Source organism: Toxotes jaculatrix, chromosome 22 (genome assembly GCF_017976425.1).
Source record: "Toxotes jaculatrix isolate fToxJac2 chromosome 22, fToxJac2.pri, whole genome shotgun sequence".
Lineage (NCBI taxonomy): Eukaryota > Metazoa > Chordata > Actinopteri > Toxotidae > Toxotes > Toxotes jaculatrix.
Genome location: NC_054415.1, coordinates 6745001 through 6764241, shown reverse-complemented (window position 1 = coordinate 6764241; position 19241 = coordinate 6745001). Strand labels below are relative to the sequence as shown.

Below are 19241 nucleotides of genomic sequence, written 5' to 3'. Positions count from 1 at the left end.
ATAAAAACGTCACAGTATAGTAAGGCATCAAAATTGGACAAAAAAAGTCAAAAATTTTTTTGACCTCAAAATGTCATAAAAAACGTCATAGTATAGTATGGCGTTTTTTTCGGACAAAAAAAGTCAAATTTTTTTTTGACTTCAAAATGTCATAAAAAACGTCATAGTATAGTATGCCGTTTTTTTCGGACAAAAAAAGTCAAATTTTTTTTTGACCTCAAAATGTCATAAAAAACGTCATAGTATAGTATGCCGTTTTTTTCGGACAAAAAAAGTCAAATTATTTTTTCACCTCAAAATGTCATAAAAAACGTCATAGTATAGTATGGCGTTTTTTTCGGGCAAATAAAGTCACAATTTTTTTTGACCTCAAAATGTCAGAAAAAACGTCATAGTATAGTATGCCGTTTTTTTCGGACAAAAAAAGTCAAAAATTTTTTTCACCTCAAAATGTCATAAAAAAACGTCATAGTATAGTATGGCGTTTTTTTCGGTCAAAAAAAGTTAAAATTTTTTTTGACCTCAAAATGTCATAAAAAACGTCATAGTATAGTATGCCGTTTTTTTCGGACAAAAAAAGTCAAATTTTTTTTTCACCTCAAAATGTCATAAAAAACGTCATAGTATAGTATGGCGTTTTTTTCGGCCAAATAAAGTCAATTTTTTTTTTCACCTCAAAATGTCATAAAAAAACGTCATAGTATAGTATGGCGTTTTTTTCGGCCAAAAAAAGTCAAAATTTTTTTCACCTCAAAATGTCATAAAAAACGTCATAGTATAGTATGGCGTTTTTTTCGGACAAAAAAAGTCAAAATTTTTTTCACCTCAAAATGTCATAAAAACGTCATAGTATAGTAAGGCGTCAAAATTGGACAAAAAAAGTCAAATTTTTTTTTCATCTCAAAATGTCATAAAAAACGTCATAGTATAGTATGCCGTTTTTTTCGGACAAAAAAAGTCAAAAAAATTTTTGACCTCAAAATGTCATAAAAAACGTCATAGTATAGTATGGCGTTTTTTTCGGACAGAAAAAGTCAAATTTTTTTTTCACCTCAAAATGTCATAAAAAACGTCATAGTATAGTATGGCGTTTTTTTCGGCCAAATAAAGTCAATTTTTTTTTTCACCTCAAAATGTCATAAAAAACGTCATAGTATAGTATGCCGTTTTTTTCGGACAAAAAAAGTCACATTTTTTTTCACCTCAAAATGTCATAAAAAACGTCATAGTATAGTATGCCGTTTTTTTCGGACAAAAAAAGTCACATTTTTTTTTCACCTCAAAATGTCATAAAAAACGTCATAGTATAGTATGGCGTTTTTTTCGGGCAAAAAAAGTCAAAAAATTTTTTTGACCTCAAAATGTCATAAAAACGTCATAGTATAGTAAGGCGTCAAAATTGAAAAAAAAAAGTCAAAATTTTTTTCACCTCAAAATGTCATAAAAAACGTCATAGTATAGTAAGGCGTCAAAATTGGACAAAAAAAGTCAAATTTTTTTTTCATCTCAAAATGTCAGAAAAAACGTCATAGTATAGTATGCCGTTTTTTTCGGACAAAAAAAGTCAAAATTTTTTTTCACCTCAAAATGTCATAAAAAACGTCATAGTATAGTATGGCGTTTTTTTCGGACAAAAAAAGTCAAATTTTTTTTTGACTTCAAAATGTCATAAAAAACGTCATAGTATAGTATGCCATTTTTTTCGGACAAAAAAAGTCACATTTTTTTTTCACCTCAAAATGTCATAAAAAACGTCATAGTATAGTATGGCGTTTTTTTCGGACAAAAAAAGTCAAATTTTTTTTTCACCTCAAAATGTCATAAAAACGTCATAGTATAGTAAGGCGTCAAAATTGGACAAAAAAAGTCAATTTTTTTTTTCCATCTCAAAATGTCATAAAAAACGTCATAGTATAGTATGCCGTTTTTTTCGGACAAAAAAAGTCAAAAAAATTTTTGACCTCAAAATGTCATAAAAAACGTCATAGTATAGTATGGCGTTTTTTTCGGACAGAAAAAGTCAAATTTTTTTTTGACCTCAAAATGTCATAAAAAACGTCATAGTATAGTATGGCGTTTTTTTCGGACAAAAAAAGTCAAATTTTTTTTTGACTTCAAAATGTCATAAAAAACGTCATAGTATAGTATGCCGTTTTTTTCGGACAAAAAAAGTCAAATTTTTTTTTGACCTCAAAATGTCATAAAAAACGTCATAGTATAGTAAGGCGTCAAAATTGGACAAAAAAAGTCAAAATTTTTTTCACCTCAAAATGTCATAAAAAACGTCATAGTATAGTAAGGCGTTTTTTTCGGGCAAAAAAAGTCAAAATTTTTTTTTGACCTCAAAATGTCATAAAAACGTCATAGTATAGTAAAGCGTCAAAATTGGAAAAAAAAAGTCAAAATTTTTTTCACCTCAAAATGTCATAAAAAACGTCATAGTATAGTATGGCGTTTTTTTCGGCCAAAAAAAGTCAAATTTTTTTTTGACCTCAAAATGTCATAAAAAACGTCATAGTATAGTAAGGTGTCAAAATTGGACAAAAAAAGTCAAAATTTTTTTTCACCTCAAAATGTCATAAAAAACGTCATAGTATAGTATGGCGTTTTTTTCGGACAAAAAAAGTCAAATTTTTTTTTGACCTCAAAATGTCATAAAAAACGTCATAGTATAGTAAGGTGTCAAAATTGGACAAAAAAAGTCAAAATTTTTTTTCACCTCAAAATGTCATAAAAAACGTCATAGTATAGTAAGGCGTCAAAATTGGACAAAAAAAGTCAAATTTTTTTTTCATCTCAAAATGTCATAAAAAACGTCATAGTATAGTATGCCGTTTTTTTCGGACAAAAAAAGTCAAAAAAATTTTTGACCTCAAAATGTCATAAAAAACGTCATAGTATAGTATGGCGTTTTTTTCGAACAGAAAAAGTCAAAATTTTTTTTCACCTCAAAATGTCATAAAAAACGTCATAGTATAGCATGGCGTTTTTTTCGGCCAAATAAAGTCAATTTTTTTTTTCACCTCAAAATGTCATAAAAAACGTCATAGTATAGTATGCCGTTTTTTTCGGACAAAAAAAGTCAAATTTTTTTTTGACCTCAAAATGTCATAAAAAACGTCATAGTATAGTAAGGTGTCAAAATTGGACAAAAAAAGTCAAAAAATTTTTTGACCTCAAAATGTCATAAAAAACGTCATAGTATAGTATGCCGTTTTTTTCGGACAAAAAAAGTCAAATTTTTTTTTGACCTCAAAATGTCATAAAAAACGTCATAGTATAGTATGCCGTTTTTTTCGGACAAAAAAAGTCAAATTTTTTTTTTACCTCAAAATGTCATAAAAAACGTCATAGTATAGTATGCCGTTTTTTTCGGACAAAAAAAGTCAAATTTTTTTTTGACCTCAAAATGTCATAAAAAACGTCATAGTATAGTATGCCGTTTTTTTCGGACAAAAAAAGTCAAATTTTTTTTTTACCTCAAAATGTCATAAAAAACGTCATAGTATAGTATGCCGTTTTTTTCGGACAAAAAAAGTCAAATTTTTTTTTCACCTCAAAATGTCATAAAAAACGTCATAGTATAGTATGCCGTTTTTTTCGGCCAAAAAAAGTCCAAAATTTTTTTGACCTCAAAATGTCATAAAAACGTCACAGTATAGTAAGGCATCAAAATTGGACAAAAAAAGTCAAATTTTTTTTTGACCTCAAAATGTCAAAAAACGTCATAGTATAGTATGGCGTTTTTTTGGCCAAAAAAAGTCAAAATTTTTTTTGACCTCAAAATGTCATAAAAAACGTCATAGTATAGTATGGTGTTTTTTTCAGACAAAAAAAGTCAAATTTTTTTTTCACCTCAAAATGTCATAAAAAACGTCATAGTATAGTATGGCATTTTTTTCGGCCAAAAAGAGTCAAAAAATTTTTTGACCTCAAAATGTCATAAAAAACGTCATAGTATAGTATGCCGTTTTTTTCGGACAAAAAAAGTCAAAAAATTTTTTGACCTCAAAATGTCAAAAAACGTCATAGTATAGTATGCCGTTTTTTTCGGCCAAAAAAAGTCAAAAATTTTTTTTTACCTCAAAATGTCATAAAAAACGTCATAGTATAGTATGCCGTTTTTTTCGGACAAAAAAAGTCAATTTTTTTTTCACCTCAAAATGTCATAAAAAACGTCATAGTATAGTATGCCGTTTTTTTCGGACAAAAAAAGTCAAAAATTTTTTTGACCTCAAAATGTCATAAAAAACGTCATAGTATAGTATGCCGTTTTTTTCGGACAAAAAAAGTCAAATTTTTTTTTGACCTCAAAATGTCATAAAAAACGTCATAGTATAGTATGGCGTTTTTTTCGGACAAAAAAAGTCAAATTTTTTTTTGACCTCAAAATGTCATAAAAAACGTCATAGTATAGTATGGCGTTTTTTTCGGCCAAAAAGAGTCAAAAAAATTTTTGACCTCAAAATGTCATGAAAAACGTCATAGTATAGTATGCCGTTTTTTTCGGACAAAAAAAGTCAAAAAATTTTTTGACCTCAAAATGTCAAAAAACGTCATAGTATAGTATGCCGTTTTTTTCGGACAAAAAAAGTCAAAATTTTTTTTCACCTCAAAATGTCATAAAAAACGTCATAGTATAGTATGGCGTTTTTTTCGGACAAAAAAAGTCAAATTTTTTTTTCACCTCAAAATGTCATAAAAAACGTCATAGTATAGTATGGCGTTTTTTTCGGACAAAAAAAGTCAAAAATTTTTTTTCACCTCAAAATGTCAGAAAAAACGTCATAGTATAGTATGGCGTTTTTTTCGGACAAAAAAAGTCAAATTTTTTTTTGACCTCAAAATGTCATAAAAAACGTCATAGTATAGTAAGGCGTCAAAATTGGACAAAAAAAGTCAAAATTTTTTTCACCTCAAAATGTCATAAAAAACGTCATAGTATAGTATGCCGTTTTTTTCGGACAAAAAAAGTCAAAATTTTTTTTGACCTCAAAATGTCATAAAAAACGTCATAGTATAGTAAGGCGTCAAAATTGGACAAAAAAAGTCAAAATTTTTTTTGACCTCAAAATGTCATAAAAAACGTCATAGTATAGTATGCCGTTTTTTTCGGACAAAAAAAGTCAAAAATTTTTTTGACCTCAAAATGTCAAAAAATGTCATAGTATAGTATGGCGTTTTTTTTGGACAAAAAAAGTCAAAATTTTTTTTGACCTCAAAATGTCATAAAAAACGTCATAGTATAGTATGCCGTTTTTTTCGGACAAAAAAAGTCAAAAATTTTTTTGACCTCAAAATGTCATAAAAACGTCATAGTATAGTAAGGCGTCAAAATTGGACAAAAAAAGTCAAAATTTTTTTGACCTCAAAATGTCATAAAAAACGTCATAGTATAGTAAGGCGTTTTTTTTTCGGACAAAAAAAGTCAAATTTTTTTTTCACCTCAAAATGTCATAAAAAACGTCATAGTATAGTAAGGCGTCAAAATTGGACAAAAAAAGTCAAATTTTTTTTTCACCTCAAAATGTCATAAAAAACATCATAGTATAGTATGCCGTTTTTTTCGGACAAAAAAAGTCAAAAATTTTTTTGACCTCAAAATGTCATAAAAAACGTCATAGTATAGTAAGGCGTCAAAATTGGACAAAAAAAGTCAAAAATTTTTTTGACCTCAAAATGTCATAAAAAACGTCATAGTATAGTATGCCGTTTTTTTCGGACAAAAAAAGTCAAAAATTTTTTTCACCTCAAAATGTCATAAAAAACGTCATAGTATAGTATGCCGTTTTTTTCGGACAAAAAAAGTCAAAATTTTTTTTCACCTCAAAATGTCATAAAAAACGTCATAGTATAGTATGGCGTTTTTTTCGGACAAAAAAAGTCAAATTTTTTTTTCACCTCAAAATGTCATAAAAAACGTCATAGTATAGTATGGCGTTTTTTTCGGGCAAAAAAAGTCAAAAAATTTTTTGACCTCAAAATGTCATAAAAAACGTCATAGTATAGTATGACGTTTATTTCACGCAAAAAAAGTCACAATTTTTTTTTACCTCAAAATGTCATAAAAAACGTCATAGTATAGTAAGGCGTCAAAATTGGACAAAAAAAGTCAAAATTTTTTTTCACCTCAAAATGTCATAAAAAACGTCATAGTATAGTATGGCGTTTTTTTCGGACAAAAAAAGTCAAATTTTTTTTTGACTTCAAAATGTCATAAAAAACGTCATAGTATAGTATGCCATTTTTTTCGGACAAAAAAAGTCACATTTTTTTTTCACCTCAAAATGTCATAAAAAACGTCATAGTATAGTATGGCGTTTTTTTCGGACAAAAAAAGTCAAATTTTTTTTTCACCTCAAAATGTCATAAAAACGTCATAGTATAGTAAGGCGTCAAAATTGGACAAAAAAAGTCAATTTTTTTTTTCATCTCAAAATGTCATAAAAAACGTCATAGTATAGTATGCCGTTTTTTTCGGACAAAAAAAGTCAAAAAAATTTTTGACCTCAAAATGTCATAAAAAACGTCATAGTATAGTATGGCGTTTTTTTCGGACAGAAAAAGTCAAAATTTTTTTTCACCTCAAAATGTCATAAAAAACGTCATAGTATAGTATGGCGTTTTTTTCGGCCAAATAAAGTCAATTTTTTTTTTCACCTCAAAATGTCATAAAAAACGTCATAGTATAGTATGCCGTTTTTTTCGGACAAAAAAAGTCACTTTTTTTTTTCACCTCAAAATGTCATAAAAAACGTCATAGTATAGTATGGCGTTTTTTTCGGACAAAAAAAGTCAAATTTTTTTTTGACCTCAAAATGTCATAAAAAACGTCATAGTATAGTAAGGTGTCAAAATTGGACAAAAAAAGTCAAAAATTTTTTTGACCTCAAAATGTCATAAAAAACGTCATAGTATAGTATGCCGTTTTTTTCGGACAAAAAAAGTCAAATTTTTTTTTGACCTCAAAATGTCATTAAAAAACGTCATAGTATAGTATGCCGTTTTTTTCGGACAAAAAAAGTCAAATTTTTTTTTGACCTCAAAATGTCATAAAAAACGTCATAGTATAGTATGCCATTTTTTTCGGACAAAAAAGTCAAATTTTTTTTTTACCTCAAAATGTCATAAAAAACGTCATAGTATAGTATGCCGTTTTTTTCGGACAAAAAAAGTCAAATTTTTTTTTCACCTCAAAATGTCATAAAAAACGTCATAGTATAGTATGCCGTTTTTTTCGGCCAAAAAAAGTCCAAAATTTTTTTGACCTCAAAATGTCATAAAAACGTCACAGTATAGTAAGGCATCAAAATTGGACAAAAAAAGTCAAAAATTTTTTTGACCTCAAAATGTCATAAAAAACGTCATAGTATAGTATGGCGTTTTTTTCGGACAAAAAAAGTCAAATTTTTTTTTGACTTCAAAATGTCATAAAAAACGTCATAGTATAGTATGCCGTTTTTTTCGGACAAAAAAAGTCAAATTTTTTTTTGACCTCAAAATGTCATAAAAAACGTCATAGTATAGTATGCCGTTTTTTTCGGACAAAAAAAGTCAAATTATTTTTTCACCTCAAATGTCATAAAAAACGTCATAGTATAGTATGGCGTTTTTTTCGGGCAAATAAAGTCACAATTTTTTTTGACCTCAAAATGTCAGAAAAAACGTCATAGTATAGTATGCCGTTTTTTTCGGACAAAAAAAGTCAAAAATTTTTTTCACCTCAAAATGTCATAAAAAAACGTCATAGTATAGTATGGCGTTTTTTTCGGTCAAAAAAAGTTAAAATTTTTTTTGACCTCAAAATGTCATAAAAAACGTCATAGTATAGTATGCCGTTTTTTTCGGACAAAAAAAGTCAAATTTTTTTTTCACCTCAAAATGTCATAAAAAACGTCATAGTATAGTATGGCGTTTTTTTCGGCCAAATAAAGTCAATTTTTTTTTTCACCTCAAAATGTCATAAAAAAACGTCATAGTATAGTATGGCGTTTTTTTCGGCCAAAAAAAGTCAAAATTTTTTTCACCTCAAAATGTCATAAAAAACGTCATAGTATAGTATGGCGTTTTTTTCGGACAAAAAAAGTCAAAATTTTTTTCACCTCAAAATGTCATAAAAACGTCATAGTATAGTAAGGCGTCAAAATTGGACAAAAAAAGTCAAATTTTTTTTTCATCTCAAAATGTCATAAAAAACGTCATAGTATAGTATGCCGTTTTTTTCGGACAAAAAAAGTCAAAAAAATTTTTGACCTCAAAATGTCATAAAAAACGTCATAGTATAGTATGGCGTTTTTTTCGGACAGAAAAAGTCAAATTTTTTTTTCACCTCAAAATGTCATAAAAAACGTCATAGTATAGTATGGCGTTTTTTTCGGCCAAATAAAGTCAATTTTTTTTTTCACCTCAAAATGTCATAAAAAACGTCATAGTATAGTATGCCGTTTTTTTCGGACAAAAAAAGTCACATTTTTTTTCACCTCAAAATGTCATAAAAAACGTCATAGTATAGTATGCCGTTTTTTTCGGACAAAAAAAGTCACATTTTTTTTTCACCTCAAAATGTCATAAAAAACGTCATAGTATAGTATGGCGTTTTTTTCGGGCAAAAAAAGTCAAAAATTTTTTTTGACCTCAAAATGTCATAAAAACGTCATAGTATAGTAAGGCGTCAAAATTGAAAAAAAAAAGTCAAAATTTTTTTCACCTCAAAATGTCATAAAAAACGTCATAGTATAGTAAGGCGTCAAAATTGGACAAAAAAAGTCAAATTTTTTTTTCATCTCAAAATGTCAGAAAAAACGTCATAGTATAGTATGCCGTTTTTTTCGGACAAAAAAAGTCAAAATTTTTTTTCACCTCAAAATGTCATAAAAAACGTCATAGTATAGTATGGCGTTTTTTTCGGACAAAAAAAGTCAAATTTTTTTTTGACTTCAAAATGTCATAAAAAACGTCATAGTATAGTATGCCATTTTTTTCGGACAAAAAAAGTCACATTTTTTTTTCACCTCAAAATGTCATAAAAAACGTCATAGTATAGTATGGCGTTTTTTTCGGACAAAAAAAGTCAAATTTTTTTTTCACCTCAAAATGTCATAAAAACGTCATAGTATAGTAAGGCGTCAAAATTGGACAAAAAAAGTCAATTTTTTTTTTCATCTCAAAATGTCATAAAAAACGTCATAGTATAGTATGCCGTTTTTTTCGGACAAAAAAAGTCAAAAAAATTTTTGACCTCAAAATGTCATAAAAAACGTCATAGTATAGTATGGCGTTTTTTTCGGACAGAAAAAGTCAAATTTTTTTTTGACCTCAAAATGTCATAAAAAACGTCATAGTATAGTATGGCGTTTTTTTCGGACAAAAAAAGTCAAATTTTTTTTTGACTTCAAAATGTCATAAAAAACGTCATAGTATAGTATGCCGTTTTTTTCGGACAAAAAAAGTCAAATTTTTTTTTGACCTCAAAATGTCATAAAAAACGTCATAGTATAGTATGCCGTTTTTTTCGGACAAAAAAAGTCACATTTTTTTTTCACCTCAAAATGTCATAAAAAACGTCATAGTATAGTATGGCGTTTTTTTCGGACAAAAAAAGTCAAATTTTTTTTTCACCTCAAAATGTCATAAAAAACGTCATAGTATAGTATGGCGTTTTTTTCGGGCAAAAAAAGTCAAAACATTTTTTGACCTCAAAATGTCATAAAAAACGTCATAGTATAGTATGACGTTTATTTCACGCAAAAAAAGTCAAAATTTTTTTTGACCTCAAAATGTCATAAAAAACGTCATAGTATAGTAAGGCGTCAAAATTGGACAAAAAAAGTCAAAATTTTTTTCACCTCAAAATGTCATAAAAGACGTCATAGTATAGTATGGCGTTTTTTTCGGACAAAAAAAGTCAAATTTTTTTTTCACCTCAAAATGTCATAAAAAACGTCATAGTATAGTATGGCGTTTTTTTCGGGCAAATAAAGTCACAATTTTTTTGACCTCAAAATGTCAGAAAAAACGTCATAGTATAGTATGCCGTTTTTTTCGGACAAAAAAAGTCAAAAATTTTTTTCACCTCAAAATGTCATAAAAAAACGTCATAGTATAGTAAGGCGTCAAAATTGGACTAAAAAAGTCAAAAAAATTTTTTGACCTCAAAATGTCAGAAAAAACGTCATAGTATAGTATGGCGTTTTTTTCGGTCAAAAAAAGTTAAAATTTTTTTTCACCTCAAAATGTCATAAAAAACGTCATAGTATAGTATGCCGTTTTTTCCGGACAAAAAAAGTCAAATTTTTTTTTCACCTCAAAATCTCATAAAAAACGTCATAGTATAGTATGGCGTTTTTTTTTGGACAAAAAAAGTCAAAATTTTTTTTGACCTCAAAATGTCATAAAAAACGTCATAGTATAGTATGCCGTTTTTTTCGGACAAAAAAAGTCAAATTTTTTTTTCACCTCAAAATGTCATAAAAAACGTCATAGTATAGTATGGCGTTTTTTTCGGCCAAATAAAGTCAATTTTTTTTTTCACCTCAAAATGTCATAAAAAAACGTCATAGTATAGTATGGCGTTTTTTTCGGCCAAAAAAAGTCAAATTTTTTTTTGACCTCAAAATGTCATAAAAAACGTCATAGTATAGTATGCCGTTTTTTTCGGACAAAAAAAGTCAAATTTTTTTTTTACCTCAAAATGTCATAAAAAACGTCATAGTATAGTATGCCGTTTTTTTCGGACAAAAAAAGTCAAAATTTTTTTTTCACCTCAAAATGTCATAAAAAACGTCATAGTATAGTATGCCGTTTTTTTCGGCCAAAAAAAGTCAAAATTTTTTTTCACCTCAAAATGTCATAAAAAACGTCATAGTATAGTAAGGCGTCAAAATCAGACAAAAAAAGTCAAACATTTTTTTGACCTCAAAAGTCATAAAAAACGTCATAGTATAGTAAGGCGTCAAAATGGGCCAAAAAAAATCAAAAATATTTTTGACCTCAAAATGTCATAAAAACGTCATAGTATAGTATGGCGTTTTTTCCTGTCTGTAGCAAACATTTTGCAATTTGGCCTCTTGGATCATCTTATACTGCATTCATGAAAACAAACTGAACCAAATACTAGCGTGAAAGATGGTGGCGGAGCAGAAAGATAAAGTGCTCATATGCAGAAGGTTGCTGTTTCAAGACTAAGAGGAGTCTCTGAGGAGAGAGACTGAAACAAGAGCGAACGAGAAGAGGGGCTCAGACAAGAGCGAACGCGAAGAGGGGCTCAGACAAGAGCGAACGAGGAGGAGGGCTGAGAAAAGAACGAACGAGATTCCAAAATGTGAGTGAGAGATAAATGATATACGGACTCAATGAATAAAATATCGAACGAGATTCCAACAAAACAAAGTCCTACAGCAACATAAAAGTTCTTGGTTCAAATCCCACCTTTCTCCTTTCTTATAAAATTTTTTTTGACCTCAAAATGTCATAAAAAAACGTCATAGTATAGTAAGGCGTCAAAATCGGCCAAAAAAAGTCAAAATTTTTTTCGCCCTCAAAATGTCATAAAAAGATAGGTTGTGAGATAAGTTGTGCTTAAAGCTGTATTTCCTCCATGAGTTGTGATTAATGCTGTATTTCCTCCGTGGTGTAGGGGAAACAGGACAGAGCTGGGCTTTGAAAGTTCCTGGTTCAAATCCCATGTTCCCCTTTTCTTTTAAAGACAAAGTTTTTGTCTGAATGATAGAATTAAATGGAGATAAGTTGTGATTAATGCCGAATTTCCTCTGTGGTGTAGGGGAAACAGTACGTCAAAGGACTCTAGTTTCAAATCCCACTTTCCCCTTTTCTTTTAAAGACAAAGTTTTTGTCTGAATGATAGAATTAAATGGAGATAAGTTGTGATTAATGCCGAATTTCCTCCGTGGTGTAGGGGAAACAGTATAGAGCTGGGTTTCAAAAGATTCATGGTTCAAATTCCACCTTCCTCTTTTCTTATAAATTTTTTTTTGACCTCAAAATGTCATAAAAAACGTCATAGTATAGTAAGGCCTCAAAATCAGACAAAAAAAGTCAAATTTTTTTTATTTTTGGTTAAAATCGGCCAAAAAAAGTCAAATTTTTTTCGACCTCAAAATGTCATAAAAAGATAGGTTGTGAGATAAGCTATGCTCAATGCTGTATTTCCTCCGTGGTGTAGGGGAAACAGTACAGAGTTGGGCTTCAGAAGATTCTTGGTTCAAATCCCACTTTCCCCTTTTCCTTTAAAGACAAAGTTTTTGTCTGAATGATAGAATTAAATGGAGATAAGTTGTGATTAATGCCGAACTTCCTCCGTGGTGTAGGGGAAACAGTATAGAGCTGGGCTTCAAAAGATTCATGGTTCAAATCCCACCTTCCTCTTTTCTTATAAATTTTTTTTTGACCTCAAAATGTCATAAAAAACGTCATAGTATAGTAAGGCGTCAAAATCAGACAAAAAAAGTCAAATTTTTTTTATTTTTGGTCAAAATCGGCCAAAAAAAGTCAAATTTTTTTCGACCTCAAAATGTCATAAAAAGATAGGTTGTGAGATAAGTTGTGCTCAATGCTGTATTTCCTCCGTGGTGTAGGGGGAACAGTACAGAGCTGGACCTCAAAAGATTCTTGGTTCAAATCCCACTTTCCCCTTTTCGTTTAAAGACAAAGTTTTTGTCTGAATGATTGAATTAAATGGAGATAAGCTGTGCTCAATGCTGTATTTCCTCCGTGGTGTAGGGGAAACAGTACAGAGCTGGGCTTCAAAAGATTTATGGTTCAAATTCCACCTTCCTCTTTTCTTATAAATTTTTTTTTGACCTCAAAATGTCATAAAAAACGTCATAGTATAGTAAGGCGTCAAAATCAGACAAAAAAAGTCAAATTTTTTTTATTTTTGGTCAAAATCGGCCAAAAAAAGTCAAATTTTTTTCGACCTCAAAATGTCATAAAAAGATAGGTTGTGAGATAAGTTGTGCTCAATGCTGTATTTCCTCCGTGGTGTAGGGGGAACAGTACAGAGCTGGACCTCAAAAGATTCTTGGTTCAAATCCCACTTTCCCCTTTTCTTTTAAAGACAAAGTTTTTGTCTGAATGATTGAATTAAATGGAGATAAGCTGTGCTCAATGCTGTATTTCCTCCGTGGTGTAGGGGAAACGGTACAGAGCTGGACTGCAGAAGATTCTTGGTTCAAATCCCACTTTCCCTTTTTCTTTTAAAGACAAAGTTTTTGTCTGAATGATTGAATTAAATAGAGATAAGTTGTAACCGATGCTGTATATCCTCCGTGGTGTAGAGGAAACAGTGAAGAGCTGGGCTTCCCAAAGTCCCTGGTTCGAATCCAGCCTATAGCAAACATTTTGGAATTTGGCCTCTTGGATCATCTTGTACTGCATTCATGAAGACAAACTGAACCAAATACTAGCGTGAAAGATGGTGGCGGAGCAGAAAGATAAAGTGCTCATATGCAAAAGGTTGCTGGTTCAAGACTAAGAGGAGTCTCTGAAGAGAGAGACTGAGACAAGAGCGAATGCAAAAAGGGGCTCAGACAAGAGCGAATGAGGAGGAGGGCTGAGAAAAGAACGAACGAGATTCCAAAATGTGAGTGAGAGATAAATGAAACACGGACTCCATGAATAAAATATCGAACGAGATTCCAACAAACCAAAGTCCCACAGCAACACGGGCAACACGGAGGCATAAGGAAGGGTGCTACATGAGCACGAAACAAAGAGAAGCGCGAGGGGCAATGAGACAGAGGAAACAGAGAAAACAGAGAAAGGGGGCAACCGGAGAGATGGGGGAGAGAGGAGAGATGGGAGAGGGGAGAAGCTGGAGCAAAGAAAAGATTTTTTTTTTTTTTTTTTTTTTTCTCCAAAAAACAAGAAATTCCCAAATTCTTGCTAAAATGATGTAACACCCTCTATGTCCTGACCAAGATTTGAACTCTTGATCTTCTGCTTTCAAACCCCTGCCACTACCACTACACCACAGTGGCTTCACACGGCAATATGTGTTCGGCTGCTATTTGTCAGAGACGACCTAATAGCCAACAACAAAAAAAAATAAAAAATTAAATTCGATTTAAACACATAAACAGAAGCTAATATGCATATATTTTACAAAACAAATTAAAATAAGTATTTATTTCCTGAGATAAACTTTGGAAACTTTTTTGCACTTATTTTTTTTTAACTATAATTGTTTACACAGTCATTATCTTACATTTTTAATTTGTGAGGCTAGACTTTTTAAGAGTTTGCATTATTTAGCACCCCCCGTGCTAAATAATGCAAACTCACACATACTGTACCTTTTCCTTTTTTGATTTCAACTGATTTGATTCAGTTCATGTCTTTTGACTTTAATTAAAAATGTAAGATAATGACTGTGTAAACAATTATAGTTAAAGAAAATAAGTGCAAAAAAAGTTTCCAAAGTTTATCTCAGGAAATAAATACTTATTTTAATTTGTTTTGTAAAATATATGCATATTAGCTTCTGTCTATGTGTTTAAATCGAATTTAATTAATTAATTTATTTTTTTGTTGTTGGCTATTAGGTCGTCTCTGACAAATAGCAGCCGAACACATATTGCCATGTGAAGCCACTGTGGTGCAGTGGTAGTGGCAGGGGTTTGAAAGCAGAAGATTACTGGTGGGTTGGCACTTACAGGTAAAGACGGATGAACTGCGGATGAGGGTTGACGGGGTCCAGAGGTCCATAGATCATGTGCACTGCAAAACAAAATGGAGGAAAGAGGGTAACTGAGGAATAGATGGGAGGAGGAGCACTGAAAAGTGGAGGATACACAAGGGAGGTCTTAAAAGGTCCATAATTAAATAGCATATTTACACACACACGCACCGCCCCCCTCCCTCCCCAGCTCAGGATCACAGATGGACTATGCGGCCGCTCCTCACAGTGTAAGCAGCTTAGTGTCAGCAGCCCTCTGGCTGAGGCTGTTGGGCTAATACACCTTAAGGAAGTTGTTTTTCGCCTACACAAAAGCCCTCTGATTTGTCCACACGCACATCGGGATGTCTGATGCAACTGTAAACTCACGTGGGATGAAGGTGGAAGTGAGCGCGCCCACCCATCGCTCTCTGTGTTTCAGTCTCTGGTTGATGTACTGGAGAACGCTGAGAGAAAGAGAGAGAGAGAGAGAGGACAGAATCAGATGCGAGTGAACAGAGAGGCACAGCAACGATGGAACACAAAGAGATCAGACAGACACACACCTGTCCAACACTAGGTTGCCATCATTGTAGCGTAAACCCGTCCACATGTCCCAGAATTCAGCGTCTGTGGGCTGCGTGTACGGACCGAACACTTCTCCTATCCTGCCAGTCAACAGAAACCAGAAACAGATACATGAATAACTTCATACACTGGGACACATATGTATTTCTCTCACTTTGGAACAAAGCTCTGGTTGGTTCTGCTTACCCCTTTTGGAAGATCATGTAGTTGGTAAGACGCATCAGCAAAGGAGACAGAAAACTGGAGTCCTTCAGAAGCTTTGGGGGACAAAAACAAAAACAAGCGTCTCAGGGGGGGACTTTGACAGCCAAACCTTGGCCTCACATTCCAGTTGACTCTCATCAGCGTCTTAAAATCTTACGTTACATCACCTCCACATGAGCCGAAAAGTAGGTTGAAGAAAACAAAGGTGACTCACCGTCTGCAGCAGCCGTGGGTGGTGCGTTTCTGGGAATATTCCTGTTGGAAACAGAAGTGTCAGCACTGCCTGTGTCCTTCACAGTAGAGCAATCAGGCTTGGTGTGAGTGAAACGGCAGCAGCAAATGACATTTAATCAACACAAGGTGAAGCCTTCAAATTGCTTGTTTTGTGCAACCAAGAGTCCAGAAAACCAAAGATGTTCAATTTACAATAATATAAAAAGAGTTCAAATGAGAAATTCCTCAGAATTTATAAGTTTAATCAAGAATATGTTTGACATTTCTGGCTTGATGAGTGACTTAAATAACTAAAAGATGATTAAAAGTGTTGAAAGGAATGAACAAGAACTCCACACACCATTACACTGACAATATTTTAGCCTGAAATTGAAAAGCCTGAAGATTGCAGATGCAAATCCTCGCCTTTGAGTATTCTATTATAAATAAACAAACTTTTTCAAAGGGGTCAGAACACCAGATAGAGTCTACAATGCCTGCCAAAGAAGGTTTCTCTTACACTGTGTATCAGTGTGAGAAAGAAAAACGGGAGTGCGGAATAACTCTGCTACAGGTGCAGGTGCAGACTAGCTCCCGGGCTACATTTCATGGTCACAGAGACAGAAAAGGAAAAACATTTTCAAATCATGTGCTCCAGTCATGCAGGGCACATCAGGTCACCTAAGAACATTACAGTGATTGTAAAATTCTGTTACAATACGCAGCTAAATGACTTTTTATGCCAATCTTGTTTGGGCAATGGAGTATGAATGGAGTTCTTGTTAAGAAAGATTTATTCTTTTTTTACCTCACTGATTACAGAACGTTAAATCCCTACTGTTGTACTACAACACAAACAAAGAAAAGGGACCACACTTTACCTCCGTTAGAAAGACACAGGCTGTTAAAGGTCAGGTGACCGGTGCGGTTTTGGTCACTCCTGGTTTGGGAGCAGGACAGAGACAAAACGACACAGAGAAAAAGACGGGTGGTTAGTGCTTTATCGTTGGAAATTTGAATATATATACTGGCACATACACACACACACGCACGCACACACACCTATAGAGAAGCTCCAGGGCCACGGTGTCTCCATAGTCATGGGACACCAGGTTGACTCGCTGGTTGCTCAGACCCAAGTGGGCCACCAGAGCCTCCACCACACTTGCCTGCTCGAAGATGGAGTACCTGTGCGGTCGCTGGGATGATCAGGCACAGGAGAAAATGAATTATGGGTAAGTGCATAAACAGAGCTTCATGAGGGAAATATAATGAACATGTTTCAGTGAGTGAATCTGTGAAATAAACAGATTTCAGTCGTCTGCTACAGGAAGTTTTACTCACCGGCTTGTCACTGAAGCCAAACCCCAGGAAATCCAGTGCAATGACTCGATTGAAGCGCTGCGTGAGTGGCTCCCAAATCTGAGGGGGGCAAAAAAAAAAAAAAACCACACACACAGCTTAAGATTGTCTGGCAAAGCTGTAAAACAGAATGTATTGTTAGCTGCTGAGTGTGTGCCGTGGGTACCTTGTTCCAGTCGTAGCTGGAGGTGGGGAAGCCGTGGAGCAGGATGACTATGTCGGAGCTTCCCAAAGCCCCATAGGAGTCTGGTTTGAGGAGAGAAGAGACAAAAACATATATAGGTGTGATGAGTAAACAGGTAAATATGTTTATGACAACTTGTGGTGCAAGGAGGCCCAGCAATAAGTATACAAGTATAAAGGAGACTGCAGGATGAAAGGTGTGTAAGGATATCATGGTGACAGGAAAAACAAAGATTATGCATGATTAGGTCACATATGAGGCTTAGATTAGATTAGATTAGTCAATCAATTAGTCAATATGACCATCAATTGATAGTCATTTTAATAATTAATAAATTGATCAAGCAAAAATGAAATTTTCTGATCCCAGCTTTTCGAATGTGAGGACGGGACTGACTGCTTTTCTCCATTTTTAGATCACTGTAAACTGATCATCTCTGCTCAGCTTCATTCTCGACCTTGGAAACAGCAGCTGATCAAGAACCAGGGTTCCTACACTTTTGAAATGCCAAAATTCCATACTTTTTCCAGACCCTAATTTCCAGACTTTTGTTTTCATTATTCTGAATATATATGCCATTATGTCATCAAATAATTTCCAGAAGATTACAGCTAGGTAATGTAGCTCATACAAATAAAGACCAAACCCAGACAAATTCAAATCACAACCGCCGCCTCCCTCATGTTGGAGATGTCAAACGATTTCACACAAAGTCTGCATTTCGCTTTCTTTATCCATTTGGGACCCTTATCCAACCAATCTTTATATTTGGGATTTATGAGCCAGTCGTCAGAGAATTTATATTTACCCATAACGAGTTCTGTCAACGATCATAAACAGGCATTTTGAATAGCTTGCTCACAGTGTGGACATCACCCGTCTGTGGAAGCAGCAGTGAAACTTGATGACACCTGGGCGGGCCAATGGGTTGGAGGAGGATAAGAGTAGAGGGCTGGGCATTCAACTTGTCAGCCTGCCCAAATGTTTTCTGGGACGCGTAGCCATGGGTCTATCATATGAACGCATTGCTGTTTTATACAGTCTATGACGCATAGCCCACTGTGTGCTCTCACACAAACATTTTAGCTGCGCTGCTAAGGGCCTTAAAAACATAGATCCATTTCTTTTTTTAGATACTCATAATTGTATGTTTTAGAAAATACAACAGTGGTAATAGTCTTGGAAACATGAATATTTTTCCATACAATAGTTTCAATTTTCCATACTTTTCCAAACCTGGACATTTATAAAATCTAATTCCATACTTTCCATACTTGCATAGGAACCCTGAAGAACGATCTCACAGCTGGGTCCATTTAATACCTGCTCTGGTGCTTTTGATCACATCACATGATCTGCATCAGGTTCATTTTTAAGTCAATGTGAATGATTTCCTAAGTGTCCAGACAAAAAAAACACACAAGAAGGAAATCTGAAGATCTGAAATTCCAGGACAGATCCACCTACTGATGAAGATCATGTGTTATGACTGAAAGCTGCAGAACAGCTCAACTGGTTCTGACCGTTGGTCAGCCAAAAAAAAAAAAACAACCCAATTTGGAGCCTATTTCTGATACAATATCAATTAAACTAATAGTTCTGAAGTTGGAAGATACTGGTAGATCAATCAATAATCATTATCGGCAGCCTGTGAGAGCCTTTGCAGATATTTTATATTGCAGTATACAATATTAGGGTGATAAAAGACAACTTCAAAGCGCACTTCTTACCTCTGTAGAAGATATTCCTGCCTCTGAAGGTGAAGACCTCCCCGGCATTGTGCCACTTCTGCAGGGCAGGTGAGAGCTGAGGGGGCGGGATGTGCAGGTAGACGGCGACCAGCGGGATGCAGATCAGACCCACATGAATCCACCACTCTCTCATCTTGAGCTCAGCGGTGGGGGAGTCGCATTCCTTCCCTCTGAGAGACGCAACAACAAGACGAGAAACAGGATCATGAGAAGGTGGGCTCGCTGTTTGTCAGGTCACGCGTGGAGGCGTGATCACTGACAGGAG

The 19241-nt window shown here is 33.3% G+C and overlaps 1 protein-coding gene across 2 annotated transcripts in view; it reads right to left on the bottom strand.

The window, feature by feature from the left end:
* Positions 1-19241, bottom strand: part of mest — a 48589-nt gene that overhangs the window by 28908 nt on the left and 440 nt on the right. The window contains exons 2-12 of one of the 2 annotated variants that reach the window (XM_041030338.1): positions 18956-19146; positions 17208-17287; positions 17024-17101; positions 16742-16878; positions 16561-16619; positions 15681-15721; positions 15449-15519; positions 15241-15342; positions 15065-15141; positions 14673-14736; positions 13683-14041 (exon numbers count right to left, since the gene is read on the bottom strand). In XM_041030338.1, the coding sequence (XP_040886272.1) occupies positions 13999-14041; positions 14673-14736; positions 15065-15141; positions 15241-15342; positions 15449-15519; positions 15681-15721; positions 16561-16619; positions 16742-16878; positions 17024-17101; positions 17208-17287; positions 18956-19109 (906 nt within the window). In that variant the 5' untranslated portion in view covers positions 19110-19146 and the 3' untranslated portion in view covers positions 13683-13998. Of the gene's footprint in view, positions 1-13682; positions 14042-14672; positions 14737-15064; positions 15142-15240; positions 15343-15448; positions 15520-15680; positions 15722-16560; positions 16620-16741; positions 16879-17023; positions 17102-17207; positions 17288-18955; positions 19147-19241 lie in introns of those variants that run through there. The other variant, XM_041030337.1, reaches the window with a different exon arrangement.